Here is an 18,586-nt window from a genome sequence, read left to right on the forward strand (position 1 = left end):
CCTGCTGAAATAATTTTTAGTAACATAACTGTATCCTATCGAGGAAAACGCAAAAAGACTATTTTTCATCATTTTTCATCATCTACCTCCATCTTGCATCCACAGGTCCCTTAACACTTATATGACCCCAGTAACTTCAGCTAGACTTTCTGTAGCCAGTAGTGCTCACCAGCATACAAAAAGTGAAAAGATTAGGACCTTTTTCAACTTACGTGATTTAAAATATCCTTTGAGTATTGACATGAGGAAATGCATTGAAGGTTTTATTCTCAATAAGCTTGGGACTTTATTTCCCAGCCTTCTGATGTGCATTAGATGTACAGCTAATGGTCTTTAAGATTCAAAAGCCATAATGTATATTTGAATCAAATTCACTTAAGGTCAAAAAGAAAAAAGCTCTTAACTTCCATAAAATGATTCCTTCAGATGGATTCCAGAGATCAAAGCATGTTACAGAAAAAGCTTAATATTTGGATTAGTGCTGTTCTTTCTTTGCTGAGCTTTTAGCCCGTTTGTGAAGTAGTGCTTTCTTAACAGAAATGAATAATTCATGGACAGTGTTTTAACAACAACACACTGGGAGTACTATTAATTCCATTTTTTTTTTCCTTTAAAATCCATTTTGGAGTGTTAATGCTTGTGTTGCTGAATAAACTTAATTTAATTTTTTGAGTGTTCAATCACTTACTAAGTTAAACAGAGTACAGTGCAAAAGCAGGTTGTTTTTATGGCTTCAAGCATGCTCAAGGAACAGCTCACCCTATATAGTGCCTGAAGGTTTTTTCATCCTGAGCTCTTATATTGCATATTTTGCAAAGGAGGTGAAGATGTGTCTTGCATTTCCCCCCATCATGAAATGCTTGTGCAAATTCCAAAGACTGGTTAAAGAGCTGCCAATGAGTCGAGTACAAGGAGTTATTTCATGTCCTAAATCAGAGGAAAGCTGGAAACATTTTGCCTTGCTTAAAGAGACTTTCCAGTGAGTGTCCTGGCTTTAGGTGCCAAACATCATTGAGGCTGCCTGAACCACAGTCAAGCCCAAGCTCAGCTCAGTTTATGGGTCATCCCTGATCCTCAAAGATCATAAATCTGCTATACTGCTGGCTGGAGAGCTGTCTTATACAGACCACTGTACTACTGCTGTTGTTTAACATGGATTTAAAAGCTGGAGGTACCCTTCTGTGAACCTACGGCAGCTAAGCAGCTGGGAAAACTGTCTTACAAACTGTGTCATAAAGCCAAGCTTTGCTCAGTCCTTCTCTATCCCTTGAAGAACTTTGCAGGGACCCAAGAGTCTCCTGAACCTCCTGCCAAAGCATCAGTGAAACAGAAGTACTCTGCATCCAGGTTATTCCGAGTTTATTTTCCTGCAGCCTCGGCCCTGATCTGATTTCTGCTGTACCAACTCAGAAGTGTGGAGCTACTGTGGTCCCAAACATCCCTGGTGGAGGGACCTGGGCACCAGTCCTGTGGCAGTGGCTCTGTGTGGTTCAAACAGCACAAACAGTGTCCCTTCAGCTGCTTCACTGGGTGCCAGTGGGTTGTGAATACTCCTGGATAATGGCAATAAGAGAGGAGATTTTACTTGTGCACTCATCTGCAGGTGGTGCTTCAGAGGAGCACAGTGAGGGACATGGGCTGTGACACCTCTAAAGTCACCCTGAGTTTCTCATGGGCATTCGTGGGAGTTGGATGAAGCCTCAAATTAGATAGGAAAAAACAAAGGATGACAACAAACGAGCTGTGGGAATTGGCTGTAGAAAACACTCATAACTGCTTCCCTTTGTCAGTAATTGCTCACTCTTTGGTGCAGCTAAAATGCAGGGCTTAGGTGCTTGGTGTACAGAAAAAATTCACAAGTTGAACACAGCAGTACTGGATCAGCTCACAACAATATTTTGCTTTTCTGGCTTTTTTTGGAAAGGGTGTGAAGGGCCTGCAGAAGCACCATAAAGGACTTAAAAGAGAAACATCATTTAAATATAATGCAGGTCAAAATTTAGTGTTGCTGGATGTGTATTTTCATGTGTTTTTTTACTCAAGCATTGTTGCTAACAATTTTATTCTGTCCTTCTCTTCCAGTAACAGTTTGATGTGATATATTTTGATGAGTGGTACCTTGACTCAGGTTTTATTTTATGGAATAATGCATTTAAACATGAAGTGGTGCTGCTGTGCATGTGGCACTGGCATCTAACACAGTTCTGGTACACAGCAGCCAAAGGCGAATATATTGATTTTTATGAATGATGATGAATAAAGCAGATCTCTCTTTCCTGCCTGCACTGAGCCTGTGGAGATGTGTAATTGATGTTTGCCTGTTGCAGCTGTAGTTCTGGGCAGCATCTGCTCAGGATGCTGGATAGGGCTTTAGGCTGACACTGGGTTATATATAAGGGTTCCTTATATCAGTTGCTGCACTGCTATGAAAAGATGTATAGAACTACTTTTAATGGATGATGCTTCTGTGGCCTGAATCAAACCTACTGGAAAGATGTTTGGTAAGGATAATCCCCAGCAAATTGAATTTCCTTTGTTAAAGCAAATGAGTACATGAGGATGCTGAATTTTTCTACATAAACGTTTTCCAATCCCACATGGCTTCTCCCAAGTTCTCTAAAGAGGGCTGCTAAATTGTATAAAACCACCAACAAAGCTGTGCTTTGCCACTTACAAAGCTGACTTTATCAGATAAATTACAGGATTTACCAGGGCTGAACGTGTTGCTGTACCTTACTCAGTCCTCAGATCCCCAGGGACCATAGTGGGCTGTGGAGATGTGAATCCCAACACCAGAGTGACCTGTGGGATAGCAGTGAAGGGCCACAAGGATGCACACAACAGAAAAATTCAGTTGTTGTATTCTTTCCTGGATCATCACCAGTTTGGGAAAACATTTTTGGTGTTGCCTTGTGAAGAACTCCTTGTGATGCTTTCTCACCTGCTACTCAAACCTGGCAAGCTCCAGTATGGCAGTGGGAGATGTTGCTGGGATGCCCCAGTGCTGCTGGAGGGACTGGCAGTGGGAAGGGGATGAAAAGCCCCATTTATAACCTGAAAGGCCCTATTTATCACCTGTCCCACTGGCTTGTGACTGGACCTAACCTGACCTCCAGGGCTTATTCAAGTAACTTGATCCCTGCTCTGGTGTTGTGGTTCCGTGATAGAGCTGTTTTTGATGTGCTCTGCTCCAGGTCACTAAACTGGTTACAACGTGTTGGTCGTTGTGACTGGGATGAAATGCAGCAGGAATTTGAATCTTCTTGGTTTCAGCCTTGACACATCACTTTGTAGGGATAAAGTGCAAGTAATGGCAAGAATTTTTTGGGGATAAAAAAAAATCTTCCTCTTCTGGTTTGAAAATATAATCCTATATTCCTGAGATGCAATTCTTGCTGCTGACACAAAACAGAATTTTAAGTGACCAGCACTAACTGGCCTCTTTTGTTTTTTCCCCTTTCAGAACTAATTTGAGGATATGAAGAAATGCTTATTTTCAATTTCAACACACATTTTGTCCTAATTTTTGTATCATATAACAGTGCAGAGCAATCAGAGCTGTGGCCAGTTCTTTGGGAAATTAGAGAATAATTTAAAAGATTACTAAATAAATAACTAGGATTGCTTCAAATCTTCTAGAATTTGTGTTGGAAACAAATTAATTTCAGCTGCAGTGAGATTCTATTCTGTATAGGCAGCAAAAGATAAGGTATTTTAAAAGAAAAATGGAGTTTTTCTGCTACTTGAGTGGTAATCCAGCACCTAGGTAATGTTTTTGGGATAAAATAAAATTAGACCCTTAAGAAACTCATTGCAATTGTTCTGCAAAGAAAGGTTTCAATGAAATTCCTTCCTTCAGTTATTCATTCACAGTGTTAAAAGAAAGTGATAGACTGAGTTAAGCCCCAGCTGACCACTGGAACTGTAGTGAGTTTCAATATTTTGGATAACCAACTGTAGGAAACCAAAATGGAAAGAAAAGTTGTTAATTCCTCTTTCTGTTCAATGTTCATTTACATATTGCTAGGAACATGTTAAACAGAGTGTACGAAAGGAAATGATTTAGTTAATTAAAATAGCTTGATGAATGCTTCAGGCTTTCAAGTCCCTCCTAATGAAATTGGATCTTTTAACCTTGGGAGACCTCCTTTTCCTTAGCTCCATGCAGGGAGATGGTGCCTGGCAGAACCCTGCAGCCACAGGCTTCCCACTGTTTCCCAAAGAGCCTTTTCCATTGCTCACCAGTACTCAGCATTCAGCATTAAGACAAATTTGGTCTCTGGCTGGAGAGAAAGGAACAGCTTATCTTGGCCAGTTGGGCCGGCCAGGGAAAGCTGTTGTGGGGTTTATCCAACAGCAGACTGGGAGATTTCTCTTCCTTTGCTCTGATCTCCCAGTGAACCGCAGGAGTTCTCCTTTCCTTTCCTTTCCTTTCCTTTCCTTTCCTTTCCTTTCCTTTCCTTTCCTTTCCTTTCCTTTCCTTTCCTTTCCTTTCCTTTCCTTTCCTTTCCTTTCCTTTCCTTTCCTTTCCTTTCCTTTCCTTTCCTTTCCTTTCCTTTCCTTTCCTTTCCTTTCCTTTCCTTTCCTTTCCTTTCCTTTCCTTTCCTTTCCTTTCCTTTCCTTTCCTTTCCTTTCCTTTCCTTTCCTTTCCTTTCCTTTCCTTTCCTTTCCTTTCCTTTCCTTTCCTTTCCTTTCCTTTCCTTTCCTTTCCTTTCCTTTCCTTTCCTTTCTTTTCCCTTCCTTCTTCCTTTCCTTCTTCCTTTCCTCTCAGCTGGTGATATCTTTTCCACCTCCCATTGTATCTGATTCTGTGATGGCTGAATGCAGAGTCATGTGGGTAACAGCTTTTATCATCACTTCTGTTGCAAACTCCCCAGGTCTAGGGGATTAAAACTGGAAAAGGAAGAAGTCTTTAAAATTGGTTTTAATGGGTTTAAAAATGAAATTCAGTGGGTCAGAGCAAGGGAATAAAGGTAAGAGAGCTCGCTAAGGTATCCATCAGTGCCTTTTCCAGGTGTCTGCTTTTAATTTTTATTTGCTAAAATGTTTTTGGAAACCTTGCTCTGTGGATAGTCACAATGACAGGTATCAGAGATGTGCCTTACACCTGCAGTATCCTTAATTAAAAATCATGTGCATAAATAGCTGGGAGAAGGATCTGGCTGGGTATTGCAGCCTCCTTGTTTTGCAGGGTGTTTGCTCCCCCACCAGACTCCCCTCTGCTCACAAAAGCGGCTGGAGGGCGGTGATCCAAAAGGGAGAGCTCCACCACAACACCTTATCTCTTCCTTTGCACTGGGTTAGCAATTACCACTCGCTTCTGCCTTGTTGTGTTTGCCTGCCCTTACTGCCCAGACCTTTCAGTTTTTAACTCAAATCCACACGTATTGAAAGACAGGGCAGAAATTTTATCCCCAGCACAATCTTCTGCATCCCACTGCATAAGGGCTTTTTCTTTTCCACTTTTCTTTTTAATTGGAGATGGAATTCTAATTGAAACATTTTGAGTGAAAACATTCCTGGACATAAATGGACAGCAAAGGAGGCAGAAATGGAATTGCTGTAACTTTAATGAATATATTCAGTTTTATTAGTTCAAAAGTAGTATCATAATTGCTTTTTCCATTCAGTGGCTGAAGAAGTTTTCACCAATAATAAATAGGTTTTTTAATGGAAATGGTAGAAGTGGTTATGGGCGGTAATAGCCACTACAGTGTTTGCAGTTTTCAAATTAGGTCCACATAATTGCTCATAAAAACAAAATTTCATTTGTTAAAAATCTCTGGAAACATATTGAATGTGTAATGGTAGAAATGCTGCTGCCATAGGAATTATTTTCCTGTCATATTTAATAATCAGGATCTAGTCAAGTATTTAAATGTGTTGCATAAACAAATACTATATTTGGAAAACATACAAAACCACGTTTAAAAAGTGTGCTTGAAAATATCAGTGACTGCGTTTCTTAGACTTAGCAACCTCATCCCTATTATCCAAACACTCTTCCCAATTAATTGCTTTTTTAACAGATTTTAGCGCTGGGAAATGAACTAGGAATGCTGATAAATTACAAAATCTGTCTTTCTTTTGTTTCTTTCTCTCCTTCTCTCTGGCTGCATCTCTGCCGGGCTGTGTGCTGCCTGCCCTAGGCCAGATGGTGCGTGGGCGCTCCGTGGTGCTGCGGGCAGCGGGCGAGGGCAGACCCTGCCCGGAGCAGCTCACCCAGCACAGGAGCTGCCCGGTGAAGCCCTGCTACAGCTGGCTGCTGGGCCCCTGGTCCCCCTGCACTGTCCAGGTAGGGCTTTTCCCAGAGCTTCTCCATGCCTGGAACGGTAAAAATCCATCGTCACCTTGTGGGATTGATTGCTGGTCATGGGCTCGAGGTGTCTCTGTGGCTGGTGGAGGGCTGTAGGGAAGAGGAGAAGTTCAGGAGTGGTGAATCCTTGCCCCTCATCTTCCAACCATCAGCAGCCATTTAAGAAAATGGCTGGGTTCAAGTACTGTGAGATCATAGAATTACTGCAGGGGATTTATGGAGTGAATGTGTTTGACCATAGTCATGGTGACCTATAATTTAATTACATAAAATGTCTCTAACAAGAAAACAGATACACTAGATATCAAGACAGCTTAGCCTTTTTTTAATCTTTTTTTATTTCCATTTATTTGAAGGACTCTATAGCAGGTCTTCCCCCTCAGGTCTCCAGTTCAATAGTGTGAGTTATTTATGAAGGGCTGGTTTCTACTTTCTCCTTACCCTGGCTATCTTTTTAATGATCTAAAATTGTCTGGATTCAGTTCCCATGTGCTGTCCCTGCGCCTGCCACCTCTGCTCAGCACTGGGGCCATCATTTTTTTCACTGGCAGTGAACTTCCATCAAGCTTGAATTGACTTTTTCTTCCCCTCCATGCTTTTTCTTCTCTCCTTATCTGTTAGATCACATTTCCAATATTAAAACATATTAGTTGGTAACCCAGTTTGAGCAGAGGTGAATCTTTCACAGTGAGGTTTATCAGCCTGCTTAAATCTGGCTGGTGAGATGGAGGTAGGAGAAGTGTGGAAACGAGCCCTGTCTGGTCCCAGGGGACAAGACCTGTGCCAGATCTGTGGCTGCTTCTCCACATTATATCATGTAGGAGATTGAAGCCAATAATGCACATAAAGACACACATCCCTTGTGATTTCTGCTCTGCCAGTGCCTTGAATACCCACGTGCTTTCTCAGTGTGGTGGAGGGACGTGTAGTGAATATGTGAGTGACACAATAAATACACAGAATTTTCTCAGGTTTTCACAAATGAAATCTGGATTGTGACAGTCCAAGATCAGAGAAACAGAAGTGTATTTATATTTTCTCTAATCAGCAACTCATTACAAGTGATGTCAATGTGGTTCTTGTATGTGCTGTGCTCAGCATGTATAAAATATATATAACATATGTAGAACATAAATAGAATGGTAGTATCAGCTGATATTTTATCTAGCTAACATAAGCAGATTCTGTTAAACATCAGGGAATAGACCTTCATAGGAGCTAACACAGCTGATAAAAAAAATTAGTAGGGGAGCTGAATCAAGGCCATGGCTTACTCCAGATAAATAACACATTGTGCAGATTAAAGTATGCCCATCCCAAACCCAGCTAAATTTCAGCTCAGAGCGAGTAATCACAGCATTATACCATCCCTGCATTCAGTGAGTTAGAGCCTGCTTCTCTCCTTCAATTACCACAGAGCAGTTTCTCTCCCCTTTGCTTTGTTTTGGAGAGAAGCCATTCTATTCATGTTCACTTCTCTTTAATGAGGTGCTTAGGAATTAAATGTAGTTCATAAATACAGGTTGATTTATTCCTGTGCTTTACTGGAAAAGAAGCTTAAGCCTGCATTCTAAAGAAAGCTTTCAGAAGTCCTGTTTTCAGGGATGCTTTGTGAAATAAGGTAAAGCATCCTATGGTAAGGCCAGAATGCATGGTGTGAAAGTGTCTTCCTGTAATAATAGAAACGGGACAATTAATTATAAGGCTAAAATATTTTTTCCTTGTATTATAACTGAGACTGCAATTCCTAGTAGTAGGAGGACTATTTTATGCTAAATTGACTTCATGTGAATAATTAGAGGTGTCTTCATGGTTAGGAATATGCAAAGTGTTCTGTGTTGCTGATTGTCACAGTATGGAAATCAGTGTGTTGCTCCCCAAGTAATTGCACACATCGCAGGCACACCTGTGGCAGCATGGGGCATTTCCCCTGCATTCAGAGGGGTGCAGAACTTAGGAACTGGTCAGTACATCCAGTTTGAAAGAGTTACAGGGTTAAATCATTTTCATCCTAGAGTTGAAGTGGTTTAACCTGATTAGCTTAAGAAAGAGAAAATAAATTAGCAGTGTCTGACACTGTTCATCATTTTCTCCGTTAAGGGAATATAAGTGGAATAGCCAGGCATCATCAAACACTGAGCTGGCTGACATTCCTAAAAAAAGAACCTTTCCTTTCTAACAGTTTTAAAAGCACTCCCTTAAATGTGATCACGTAACACTCCCTCATTAGAGAGACTTTTACCTGATTAAATGCTCATCAACCTGTGAAAGCATTGCCCAATCAAGTCTTTACCTAAAATAATTGTGAACACATGAACTCCAGTAAAAGCCAAAAAGGGAAAACTTTTCTTGAAGCCACATCTGGGTGAAGCAGCTCATTAGGGCTGTTACCTCCTGTCTTATTAGAGTGTTACATGTGGGAAGTATCAGATGTGATGTGAGGGAAGGCTCATGGAGATGCTGCCTTGCATTAGTGTGTTACTGAATTCCAGAGGTTCCTGACTGTCCAACACAGGAGGTGTAAAACTTCTCCTTATTTTCCCACCACAGTGAGCAAGGTGAGAGGTGGAGGCTCCATGCAGGTGCTGGTGGAGGGGTACGTACATCCTGTATTTAGGAAACCCTACATGGGTTCTGCATCCTCCCTAGGGTCAGAATAGGAATTTTTGCAGACAAATGGTAGGAATCCCTTGTGGAAGTCAAATTCCTACATATTTCCAGCAAGGAGGTCATGACTCAAGAGGCACATCCTGGTTCTAGGCAAATCTCAGAGGATCACTTCTTCCAAAGAAGAGCATTTACAACAAAGGATTGGATTGATCCCCTGAGTTTTGAATATGTGATGGTTTCCTTGTCAGTTCTCCTCTGATTAACAGCTATTCCCTGCATCCTCAGTGTGCCATTGCTGGCACAAACTTCCTCTGGTTCCACACCTCTTAATTAGATCTTCAAATGTGTGATTTTGGGGACATGAATAATTTTGAGAATGATAAGGAAGTTAATGCAGTGTTCCTGCATTGCTTAAGACCTTTTCAAATATACCAAAAAGCTTCTTCTGTAAGTGACAGGGTGACACTTTAAGTGTGTTCAATTGATTGTAAAAACCCAATGCTGGTCTTGAAAGAAAGCAAGCAAGTGGGAGCCACTGTTAAAAAGCAAATCTTTCTCTTTGGGATTGTTTTGAGAATTCATAGGTTTGGGTTTTGGTTTTTGTTTTGGTTTGGTTTTTTTGTTGTTTTTTTTTTTAAATTTATATTTTTGGGGGGTTTTTGTTTGGTTTTTGTTTGGTTTTTGTTTTTTGTACTTAGACATTAGAAAATATGAATGTAGCTCCTATAGTGTGATAGAAAAATGAAGTGTTGCCTGTAGCCTTTTATAGTGGAAACTGTTATACTGAAAACAATTATTGTTTTGACCTATTTATTTCTCAATATTCCTCTTATTATTTATATATTGATATGTATATAAATAATTACATACTGTTTGTAGAAGTTTATTTTGTCTTCTCCAATCCTTTAGTTATTCTTTGAGTCACTTCAAACTGGAGATATTGCAGTTTGATTAGTGTCCATTTCACCCAAGAATATTCTCCCTTCATCTTCTGTTCCCACCAGCCATTCCTAAGCACTCTAACCCAGTGGACAGGTGGACAAGTTTTTCACACACCATTAATCTCAGACCACAACAGAAGTTTCAGCAGTGAAACAGTAATTTAGAACAGCAAGTTACACACTGAGTAAAGTGAAACACTGTGTTAAAAACCTGGAATCTGGCTGCATATAGTAAATCTACACTAATACTTCTTTAAGATGCTTTAGATGAGCAGCTGCTCTAAATCCAGCTCGTTATGCTCTTACTTCCATTTTCTTGTGGATCTGCAGCAGAAGGGAGGGAGAGAATAAAAAAGCTGCCAGGTGTGTGCAGGAGAGGCATTCTTGAGATTCCTGCTAGCAAGCCTGCTGCTGGATGAATGCACTCGGTAGGAGCCATTCTGTTCTGCAGATGAGGTCCATTATTTTAAAAGAATCCACTGCCAGGAAATCCAAAGGAGCATTTCCCTTGGTTATATAAAGGCAATGTTTCCTCCTTCTTCTTGAGTTTTGTTTACTGAATTTTTCTGAAGTGCCATTTCCACGAGGCTTCAGGTGTGCGTTCATAAGGCATCATGCAGACATGAGGCACCTGAACAGCATCACAGCTCTTCATCTGATGAGAATGAAACCATTCCACCCTCTAGAAATAGCCTCAGTGCTTCATCTCTCAGAGCATCCTCAGCCCTTGATCATAACTTTAGCCAAGGAATATTGATTTTCCACTAAGGAATGTCGTCTTCAGGAGTTTGGTGTATGTCTGGGTATTTCAGGACTGGGATGATGAGCATGGAGTGACTCAGATGGAGCCTCCTTTTTCTTGTTCAAATGGGGTTTAGTGCTGACAGGTGATGGCTGACTTGGGCTGGTGTTTTGGTAGTGTGTGACATGAATTGGTGATCTCTGCTCCAGATCTGGTCACTCCCTTTTGAACATGACACAGACAGCCCACAGTGCAGTACGGATTTTTGCTGTTGCAGGGTTTAAATCATGGGAGTGCTCTTCCTGGGTTTATCATCAAAGGAGGGTAGAAGAAATATCTTTTCCTTATGGGCAAGCCCTGCTCTTGGCTTCTTGAGAGAAGCCGAAAATGTTTGTGCTCATCTAACTTGGCATTTATTAAGAATCAGTAAATTCATTAGAGTAAAAGGCATGAAGGGCAGACCTCAAAGATGGTAACAGTCCTTTATGAATGTATCTTCTTCCAAACCTTTAATAATGACACGCTTTCATGTGTGGCCCTGCCCCTGCCTCCGAGCTTCTGTAGAGAGATGTACAGAGATCTCCATCTGTCTTCTCATAACTGGGGATACTGTTGCAGACCAAATTTGCATCTTTGAAGACTTCTCATACAGAATCAACTGTGTTTCTTCTGTTATCTGCTAATGTCGTTGATGTGTGCCTCTGTTCCCTTTCCTCATCCCCCAGGGTGGACAGTGTGGAGATGGATTGCAAGTCCGCAACCTCACGTGTGTAGTGCATGATGCATCAGTTTCTGCTACATCCAAACCAGTAGAAAATGCATTATGTGGTGAGCTGCCATCAAAAGAAAGTGTGCTGCAGTTACCCTGCTCTGTGCCTTGCCCAGGTAAAGGTTTTGGAAGGACACAGTGAGTTTTCTGCCTGTGGTGGCTGTCTGAGGTGGACATGCTCCCATAGTTCTGAGTACTGTCAGCCCTTGTAGTACAAATCTGTGCTTCAGCAGATCAGGTAAATTCTCAGTCTGCTCTTTCTAGACCACCTGAGCAAGTCTTCCTTTGTTTTTTGAGAAAATGAGATATCCCATGAAGCAGAAAATCCAAATACTTTGTACTACTGGCATCCTAGGGATATTTCACTATTAAAGCTGTTATATGCTTAGGTTAGCCTTATCCTTCAAGGCTAATTCATTTTGAAAACCTGTGATTTCTTGTTTCAATGTGCAGGTGACTGCCACCTCTCAGAGTGGTCAGAGTGGAGCTCCTGTGAGCTCACCTGCATCAGTGGCAGGAGCTTTGAGACAAGTGGGCACCAGTCTCGATCCAGAGCCTTCATTGTCCAGTCTGCAGAGAATCGGGAGAGCTGCTCTGGACAGGAGATGGAGACACGGCCTTGCTCAGGTAGCTCAGGCCACAGCACTGCTTCCTGCCCAGCAGGAATCTGTTCTGGGCTTGCTGCAAGGTGAAGAATAACTGGTGTTGATGTTGCAGGAGGGAAGTGTTACGACTACGTGTGGCAAACCAGCCCTTGGCGAGACAACGTGCGCACGGTGTGGTGTCAGCGCTCGGATGGAATGAATGTCACAGGTATGTCCCCAAATGGCCTGGCACACTTGGGAATGAGGCTTTTCTGCTTCTGCATCTGTTGCTCAGAGGGAGTTGGGCATCCCTCCTCGCTCTTCTAGAATTTCAATTTGGATTTTTGTGTGTAGGAAGACAGGTGGGAGCTCACCAGCCTTGCTGTCTGCCCAGCATCACACATGTATTGCACAGGAGTATTTGGGCTAATTGCCCTTAGTGTCAAGCTAGTCATGGGAAGAAATGAGTGCACACATACTAAAGGGCTGCCTGGGCTGGCTTGCACTGCCTCAGTTCAACCTTCCTGTGGCTGTGAAGAGCAGAGGAGAACATCACACGCGTGGTAGAGACCCCATCTTCTGTACCTCTTCTCCTTTTCTTTTGTTCCTTCAAAACACAGGAGTCTCAAATCACTCAAACTGTGAGATTCCTGCTGTTGCCGTGACCTACAAATTCTGCCTGTGCAGGATGAAAAGGGAAATTCATGGTCAGAACTTTGAAGCTCCATGAGAGATTGACAAAGGCAGTAGGGCTGCATATCCATGGGATTTCTTTCAATATACACAGGATAAATGAGGAGAGTGTAGAAACGAAAATGCAGATGTTCATGTCTAGTTCTATTTATGATGACTAGTTAGGATAATAACAAAAGTCTAATGTGCAAAGGTTGCCAAGTATTTAAGAACTCATTAACGTGTTTTTACTCGTATAGAAACACAGGCTTTCCCAAGTGAGGATGGGCAAGGGCGTTATGTGGATTATGTATTTTTATGTAGATGAGCCATTAATGAGGACACAGAAGATCTGCATCTAATTCCAGATTCTGTCCCCAGCTTCCTATGTGGCCAGTGGCAAATTGCTTAAATCTGTATATCTCTGTTCTCCATTAACAAGATGGGTATGATAATGATTCCCAGCCTTGTTAAGGCAAATTAATTAATGCGATGCCTACAGATATTATGCTAATGTGCTTAATAGACTAGTATTTAACTTTGTAAAATAAGCAGGCAAGCACTTCTTGCACTGTGGTGATACGGTGACAAGAGCATTTTGAAACATGCCCTTGGAGGCACTCAGTGTTTTGTTTTCCAGGAGGGTGTCCTCTGCGGACGAAACCTGCCCAAGTCCAGCACTGCAGCCCGGCGTGCAGAAAACCCTTCTCCTACTGCACACAGGTAACTGCTCGCTGCAGAACAGCGCTGGGAAATTAACTCCGTGAGATCTAATCAATTAGATTGCATCCTAGATTGCATTCCAGGGCTTAGAATATCGTTTAGTTTGTCCGTGGTACCACCTCGAGGATGTTGTGGGAATTTCATCCTGAAAAGAAACCATAATCTGCACAAATGAATGATGGAGTGTTTATGTGGTGTTGCAAGTTTGGATTTGTTGGGGGGGGGGGGGGGGGTTTAATTTTAAAATTAAACCTCTTGGTTTAATTTTAATTGAGTGCTCTTGTACTGTTCTTTAGAAAAGAGACTGTTTAAAACTTCTGTAAAAGAGGAGATCAAGGAGCATCAATCACCTGTTCGGATCAACAGTATCAGACCCTCAGACAGACATTATAGACATAAGACAATTAGCAAAGGAAAACAATATTTAAAAAAAATTAAAATAGAAATCCAGAAAACTGAGCATCAGTTTAGCAAACCACAGACTTCTAAAAAACCTCTTGAAGAAACTGCTTAGTCTGATCCAGGGTAATGGATATTTGGTCATAAGAAAGCTTCATTTTAGATAGTCCTGTGAAGTACTGGAGAGGAAACATGTGAGGAGGATTTGAGTCTGAGGGGGATTGGTTTTGGTTTGTCTGTTCTATTGCCCAGCAGGGTCAATGGGAAAATTGTTAGTGGCAAGAGGAATTTGCCACAGATTCTTGTTTTTAAGCCTGTTGGGATGAAAATGTTTATATGTTGAACTTTCCTGTAATTACTGACTCGTTTTCAATAATTCCCCAAATATATTTGGGCTTTTTTGAACTGAAATGGGCTTGCAAGTATCACTTCCTGGCTGGTTTGGTTTGGTGGTGGTGAATTTGCACTTGCAGGTTATACCTTGCAGTTTGTTCAAGCTTTCCCTACAGTATGCACTGTTGTGTGCCTGCTTGGTTTAATGCTGAATTCTCTTTTATGTCCCAGAGAGGAGTCTGTGGCTGTGAACGAGGATATACAGAAGTAATGAGATCAAATGGGCTCCTGGATTACTGCGTGAAGGTACCAGGTTTAGAAGATAAGAAAGCTGATGTTAAGACCATTGCCGGAAAAAATAAACCTGTCAACTCCAAAATGCATGACATTTTCAAAGGATGGTCTATTCAACCCTTTAATCCAGGTGAAAAACTTAAATATGAACGGAATAGATTGTCTTTAGAAGGTTTCTGTAGAAGAAGGGTACAAGCTTTGTAGATGATAACATCAGAGATTTTGTCTGGGAGCTGCAGCGCGACCTCCCAGTTTCCACCTCATGAGCTGTCTTTCATACCTTTGTGCCTGTACAGAGGAATCACAGTCTCTTATGTTGAGAGATAGCAAAGACAGAATGAAACAGTAATATCTTGCAGAAGTGTGCTCATACGTGATTTGGGGGGATGTTTAGAACTATTATCTGATGATGTTTCTAGATGTAATATGTTTGGACTAGGAAAGATATTGATGACTAGCGCTTCAGAAGTTTCAGAGCAGAAAGTGCTTAAGATTTCATTAAAGAAAACATTGCTTGTTTCTTGCCTTATTTCAAAAATGTATGAAAATAACAGGACAGAAAGTGTACAGTTTTGTCTCGAGAGTTGAAGTTACAACATTAAAAGTGTCCCACAAAGGCAAACCAGCTGCTGTGCCCGAGCAGTTCATCCCAGGTGGATCTTTGACATCCTCAGCATAAAATCCTTCCCAGTTGGAACCACGGGCTTCATGTGCCCAGACTGGTCCATTGCTGTAATATCTCCTTCCCATTTTGACTGTTGTTTTGAAGATTAATTAATTCAAAACAAATTTCTGAAGTGCAAATAGGACTTTAAAAATGGGAAGCAAATGTGTCAGGCACATCAGGTTTTACTGAAATGCATCTGTTCTCCTCGTATTATAAAATACTGGCAGTGCAGTTCTTCCCCCTCTTCAGGTACCTGACATTGCATTTGTTTGCAATTAGTTCCTAATGAACACGAGACTTTAGAAAACATGTAGTGAAAGGTTCTGTTAGGGGATTCAGGGAGCCATAATTCTGTCTGATATATGTGATCACACTTTGAATGTTACATTTACATATTTGATTTGCAGACAGTGGTTAACCTTTGCGTTGACAGTCTCTGGGCTCACAGAGCTCAGTCCGAAGCCTTTTAAAGTTGGCTGCTTTTTGATCAAACCCTTCATCCAGTTCACCCACACAGTTCACCGGCAGTTTGAGTCACAGGTTTGGGGTTAATCGCCTTTTTGTCAACATCCCTGGCCCTCTGTAGGTTGTCTTACTTGGGTGTCGTCTCTTTCGCTGGTACCTTTGTGGGGTTAGAAAAAGGGAGGGAGGTGTAGGTGGATGCTGCAGTCCTCTCTTTTTAAATCAGCATTTGAGTCTGCAGCACTAAAAGCTTCTGGAGGGCTTTACCTCAGTGCAGCACCTGTGAGCCAGCTCTCACCCAGGGTCTGCAACAGAAACAGTGACTAAACAGTTACAGAACATGGTGTTGCTTGATTTTAGGGTAGAAATGTTATAGAAACAATATATGGGAAAGGAATAAATGTGTTCTATATGTGCTAAGTGTATCACCAACCCTGTGGCATCCTGCAGTTAACTCTTCAGACCTCAGCTCAAGGCTGCTGCTCTTCAAATCACTTCCCTTTGTCTAACTTCATGACAAAATGTATAATTGCTCCCCTCAAAGAGGCTCTCAGGCTCAGTAGTCTGGGGATTTGCAGTGGTTACTGCTGGCTGAGCCAGGAAACCACTGTTACCTCTGTGTTCTGCTGTTGATAGCAGGTCTGTGATGAGAGCTGCCTGTATGGATGGCACTTAACACCCTGCAGCACCACAGTCCTTGACATTGTGTTGGTCAGTGAAAGTACATGTGCCTTCTGCAGCTTATCTGTGGTTTCCCTTCCCATTTACAATTTGGAACACTAATTTTATTTTTGATTTAATGAGGCTGACGTTTTTGTTCTTCTAAATGCTCTACAGGAGTGCACATTACAAATCAGGCTGTGTTTTTCCTCTCTTAACTACACTCTGAGAGGCCAGAGTTCAGGTACAGAAACTTTTCCTCAACTTGAGAGGCAATTTAAATAGCATTGTTTAAATTGTAAGATGACATGGTCCAGTGCCTTTCTGCTGGGGATGGAGAGCAGAGCTGCCTTCCTATCAGACATGCTATGATGCCTTTATGGGGCTGTGACAGTCCCTTTGCAGGATTGCTAAATATTTCTTGGCCATCTCCAGATGAGAGGGCAACAAATTTCATACCTAGACTTCAGCAAAATAACTCAAACAAACCAAGCCAGACCTGATGAACAGGGCTCTTCTTACATGGGAGATGGTCTGCAAGTGTTTTGAGGAGCAGAAAAAATCTGAGAGGTACTCAGCCTTTCCACAAAGTCTGGAAGAAAAATGAGAAAGAATGGGATCTGATTAAATGTGTTTCCCTTTGAAAAAATTTGTCATTCAAACATAAAATGAAAACCAGGCTCAGTGATTGTCCCTCTCACTTGACTGAATTTGAAATGGCCTCTGTCAAACCGTGTCTGTGGGCACGGCACAGGTTCCTGTTCCTGCCTCCAGTGTGTATTTGCAGCTCTGTTGATGTGAATCAGCTCAGACTGCTGCTGTGTGGAAAAGTACCAAACCTGCTCCCTACAAGGAAAGCTGTCCAGCCAGAAACAGAGCGAGGAACAGAAATATTGATCTTTCAAAAATTGCTGTTATTATTAATGCAAAGCTTGTAATTAAGGACCTGTCCAAGTGAAGTGTTCTGAGACAAGGGAATGTTTGGACAGACTCAAGCCCACATGTGCATGGAGGGGTTCCTGCAGGGCTCCTGGCTCACTGCAGCCCAAAAAGCTCAATCCACAGCCTTCCCTTGTCTTAAAGCCAGTTTTGTCTGCTGCTCCTGTGGCCCAGCCAGAAAGCTCTTTCCCAGCTTTATCCCTCTTTTACTATTACAAAGCCTATTGTTTTTATTCTAAGCTGAATTTATTCCCATTTGTTGCCTAAGTGTTTCCCAGTTCTAAGAAGCTTTCCCACTCATGTTTGCTGGTGTTTGCCCCAACTGACTCCCCAGGTATTTATGAGAACAATCCCATCCCTTCTCAGCCCTCAGCTAAACACATCAGGTGTTGCCTGTGTCTGTCTGGGGCAGCTCAGCATTGAATGCCTCTGCCAGAGCAGCCACTGGACCCTGGAGGAAATGTACCCCAATTATCCCCTGCTTCTGCCCCTTTCCATTAAAATTTTGTCTTTAAAATTAGGGATTTTTCAGAAATCTTCCTTGCTATCAAAAATAACAGGTTTATGAATTATTCCCAGCCAGTCCCTGCTGTGTTCCCCATCAATGATGCTACTAATTTCTCTAAAATTGATCTCTTAAAACTTTGGATATTTTAGAATAAAGTTTTTTATTCTCTTCTACCTCTGTCCTTTTTCCTCTTCTTCCAACAGATGGTAAACTGAAGGTATGGGTATATGGAGTATCAGCTGGAGGGTTCTTCATCATCATTTTCCTGATTTTTACATCCTACGTGATGTGGTGAGTATGGCAGGTCCTTAAATAAAAGCTAGTTTGCTTTTATTTAAACAATCCAAAATACATCACAACACTGCATTGCAGGCATTTAATGCTCAAGGCTTCAGGAAAGGAAGGAGATTCGACTACCTAAGAGCCTTCATTTGGAGTAATTAAAACACTCCCAATTATAAATGTTAACAGCCATTATTGTGAAGAAATTTGGGGGCCATGCAGGAAAAGAATTATTTTTGGTTATCAATAGGTCCTTATATTTATTCAGACTTCTGCTGGGATTAGAAAGGGGTTTTATTGTATTCTTCAAAAAAAAAAAGAGAAAGTAAAACTGAAGAAAGGCCAGGAGAGTGATTGGAAGAAGGAGCTGGCTTCTGCTCAAGGAGGGACTAAATAGAATAGGGACATTCAGCTGAAAAATGATGTTTGATGTGGGAATACAATAGAGATCTATGAAATCGTGAATGGGGGAGAAAAGGGTGCTATGGAATTTTTATCTCCCACAATAAAAGAAGTAGGAGGCATCTGATTAAATGGTCGTTTAAATAAACAATAGATATTATTTTGCACACAGTGCATTTATTACCTTGTGAGCTTGCTGCTGCCAGGGCTGTGCATGCCAGGAAGATAAATGGATTCAGAGATGGCATAAGAGTTCATGGGAGATTGGGTCTCTTGGTGTTAA

The 18,586-nt window shown here is 41.6% G+C and overlaps 1 protein-coding gene across 1 annotated transcript in view; it reads left to right on the forward strand.

Annotated features, from left to right (window-relative positions):
- Nucleotides 1-18,586, forward strand: part of THSD7B (thrombospondin type 1 domain containing 7B) — a 299,407-nt gene that overhangs the window by 278,652 nt on the left and 2,169 nt on the right. The window contains exons 22-28 of the mRNA XM_088168384.1: nucleotides 6,150-6,295; nucleotides 11,335-11,494; nucleotides 11,832-12,005; nucleotides 12,096-12,191; nucleotides 13,275-13,357; nucleotides 14,321-14,513; nucleotides 17,823-17,910. Of these exons, the coding sequence (XP_088024510.1) occupies nucleotides 6,150-6,295; nucleotides 11,335-11,494; nucleotides 11,832-12,005; nucleotides 12,096-12,191; nucleotides 13,275-13,357; nucleotides 14,321-14,513; nucleotides 17,823-17,910 (940 nt within the window). The remainder of the gene's footprint in view (nucleotides 1-6,149; nucleotides 6,296-11,334; nucleotides 11,495-11,831; nucleotides 12,006-12,095; nucleotides 12,192-13,274; nucleotides 13,358-14,320; nucleotides 14,514-17,822; nucleotides 17,911-18,586) is intronic.

This window comes from Sturnus vulgaris, chromosome 7 (genome assembly GCF_052056855.1).
Source record: "Sturnus vulgaris isolate bStuVul1 chromosome 7, bStuVul1.hap1, whole genome shotgun sequence".
Classification (NCBI taxonomy): Eukaryota; Metazoa; Chordata; class Aves; order Passeriformes; family Sturnidae; genus Sturnus; species Sturnus vulgaris.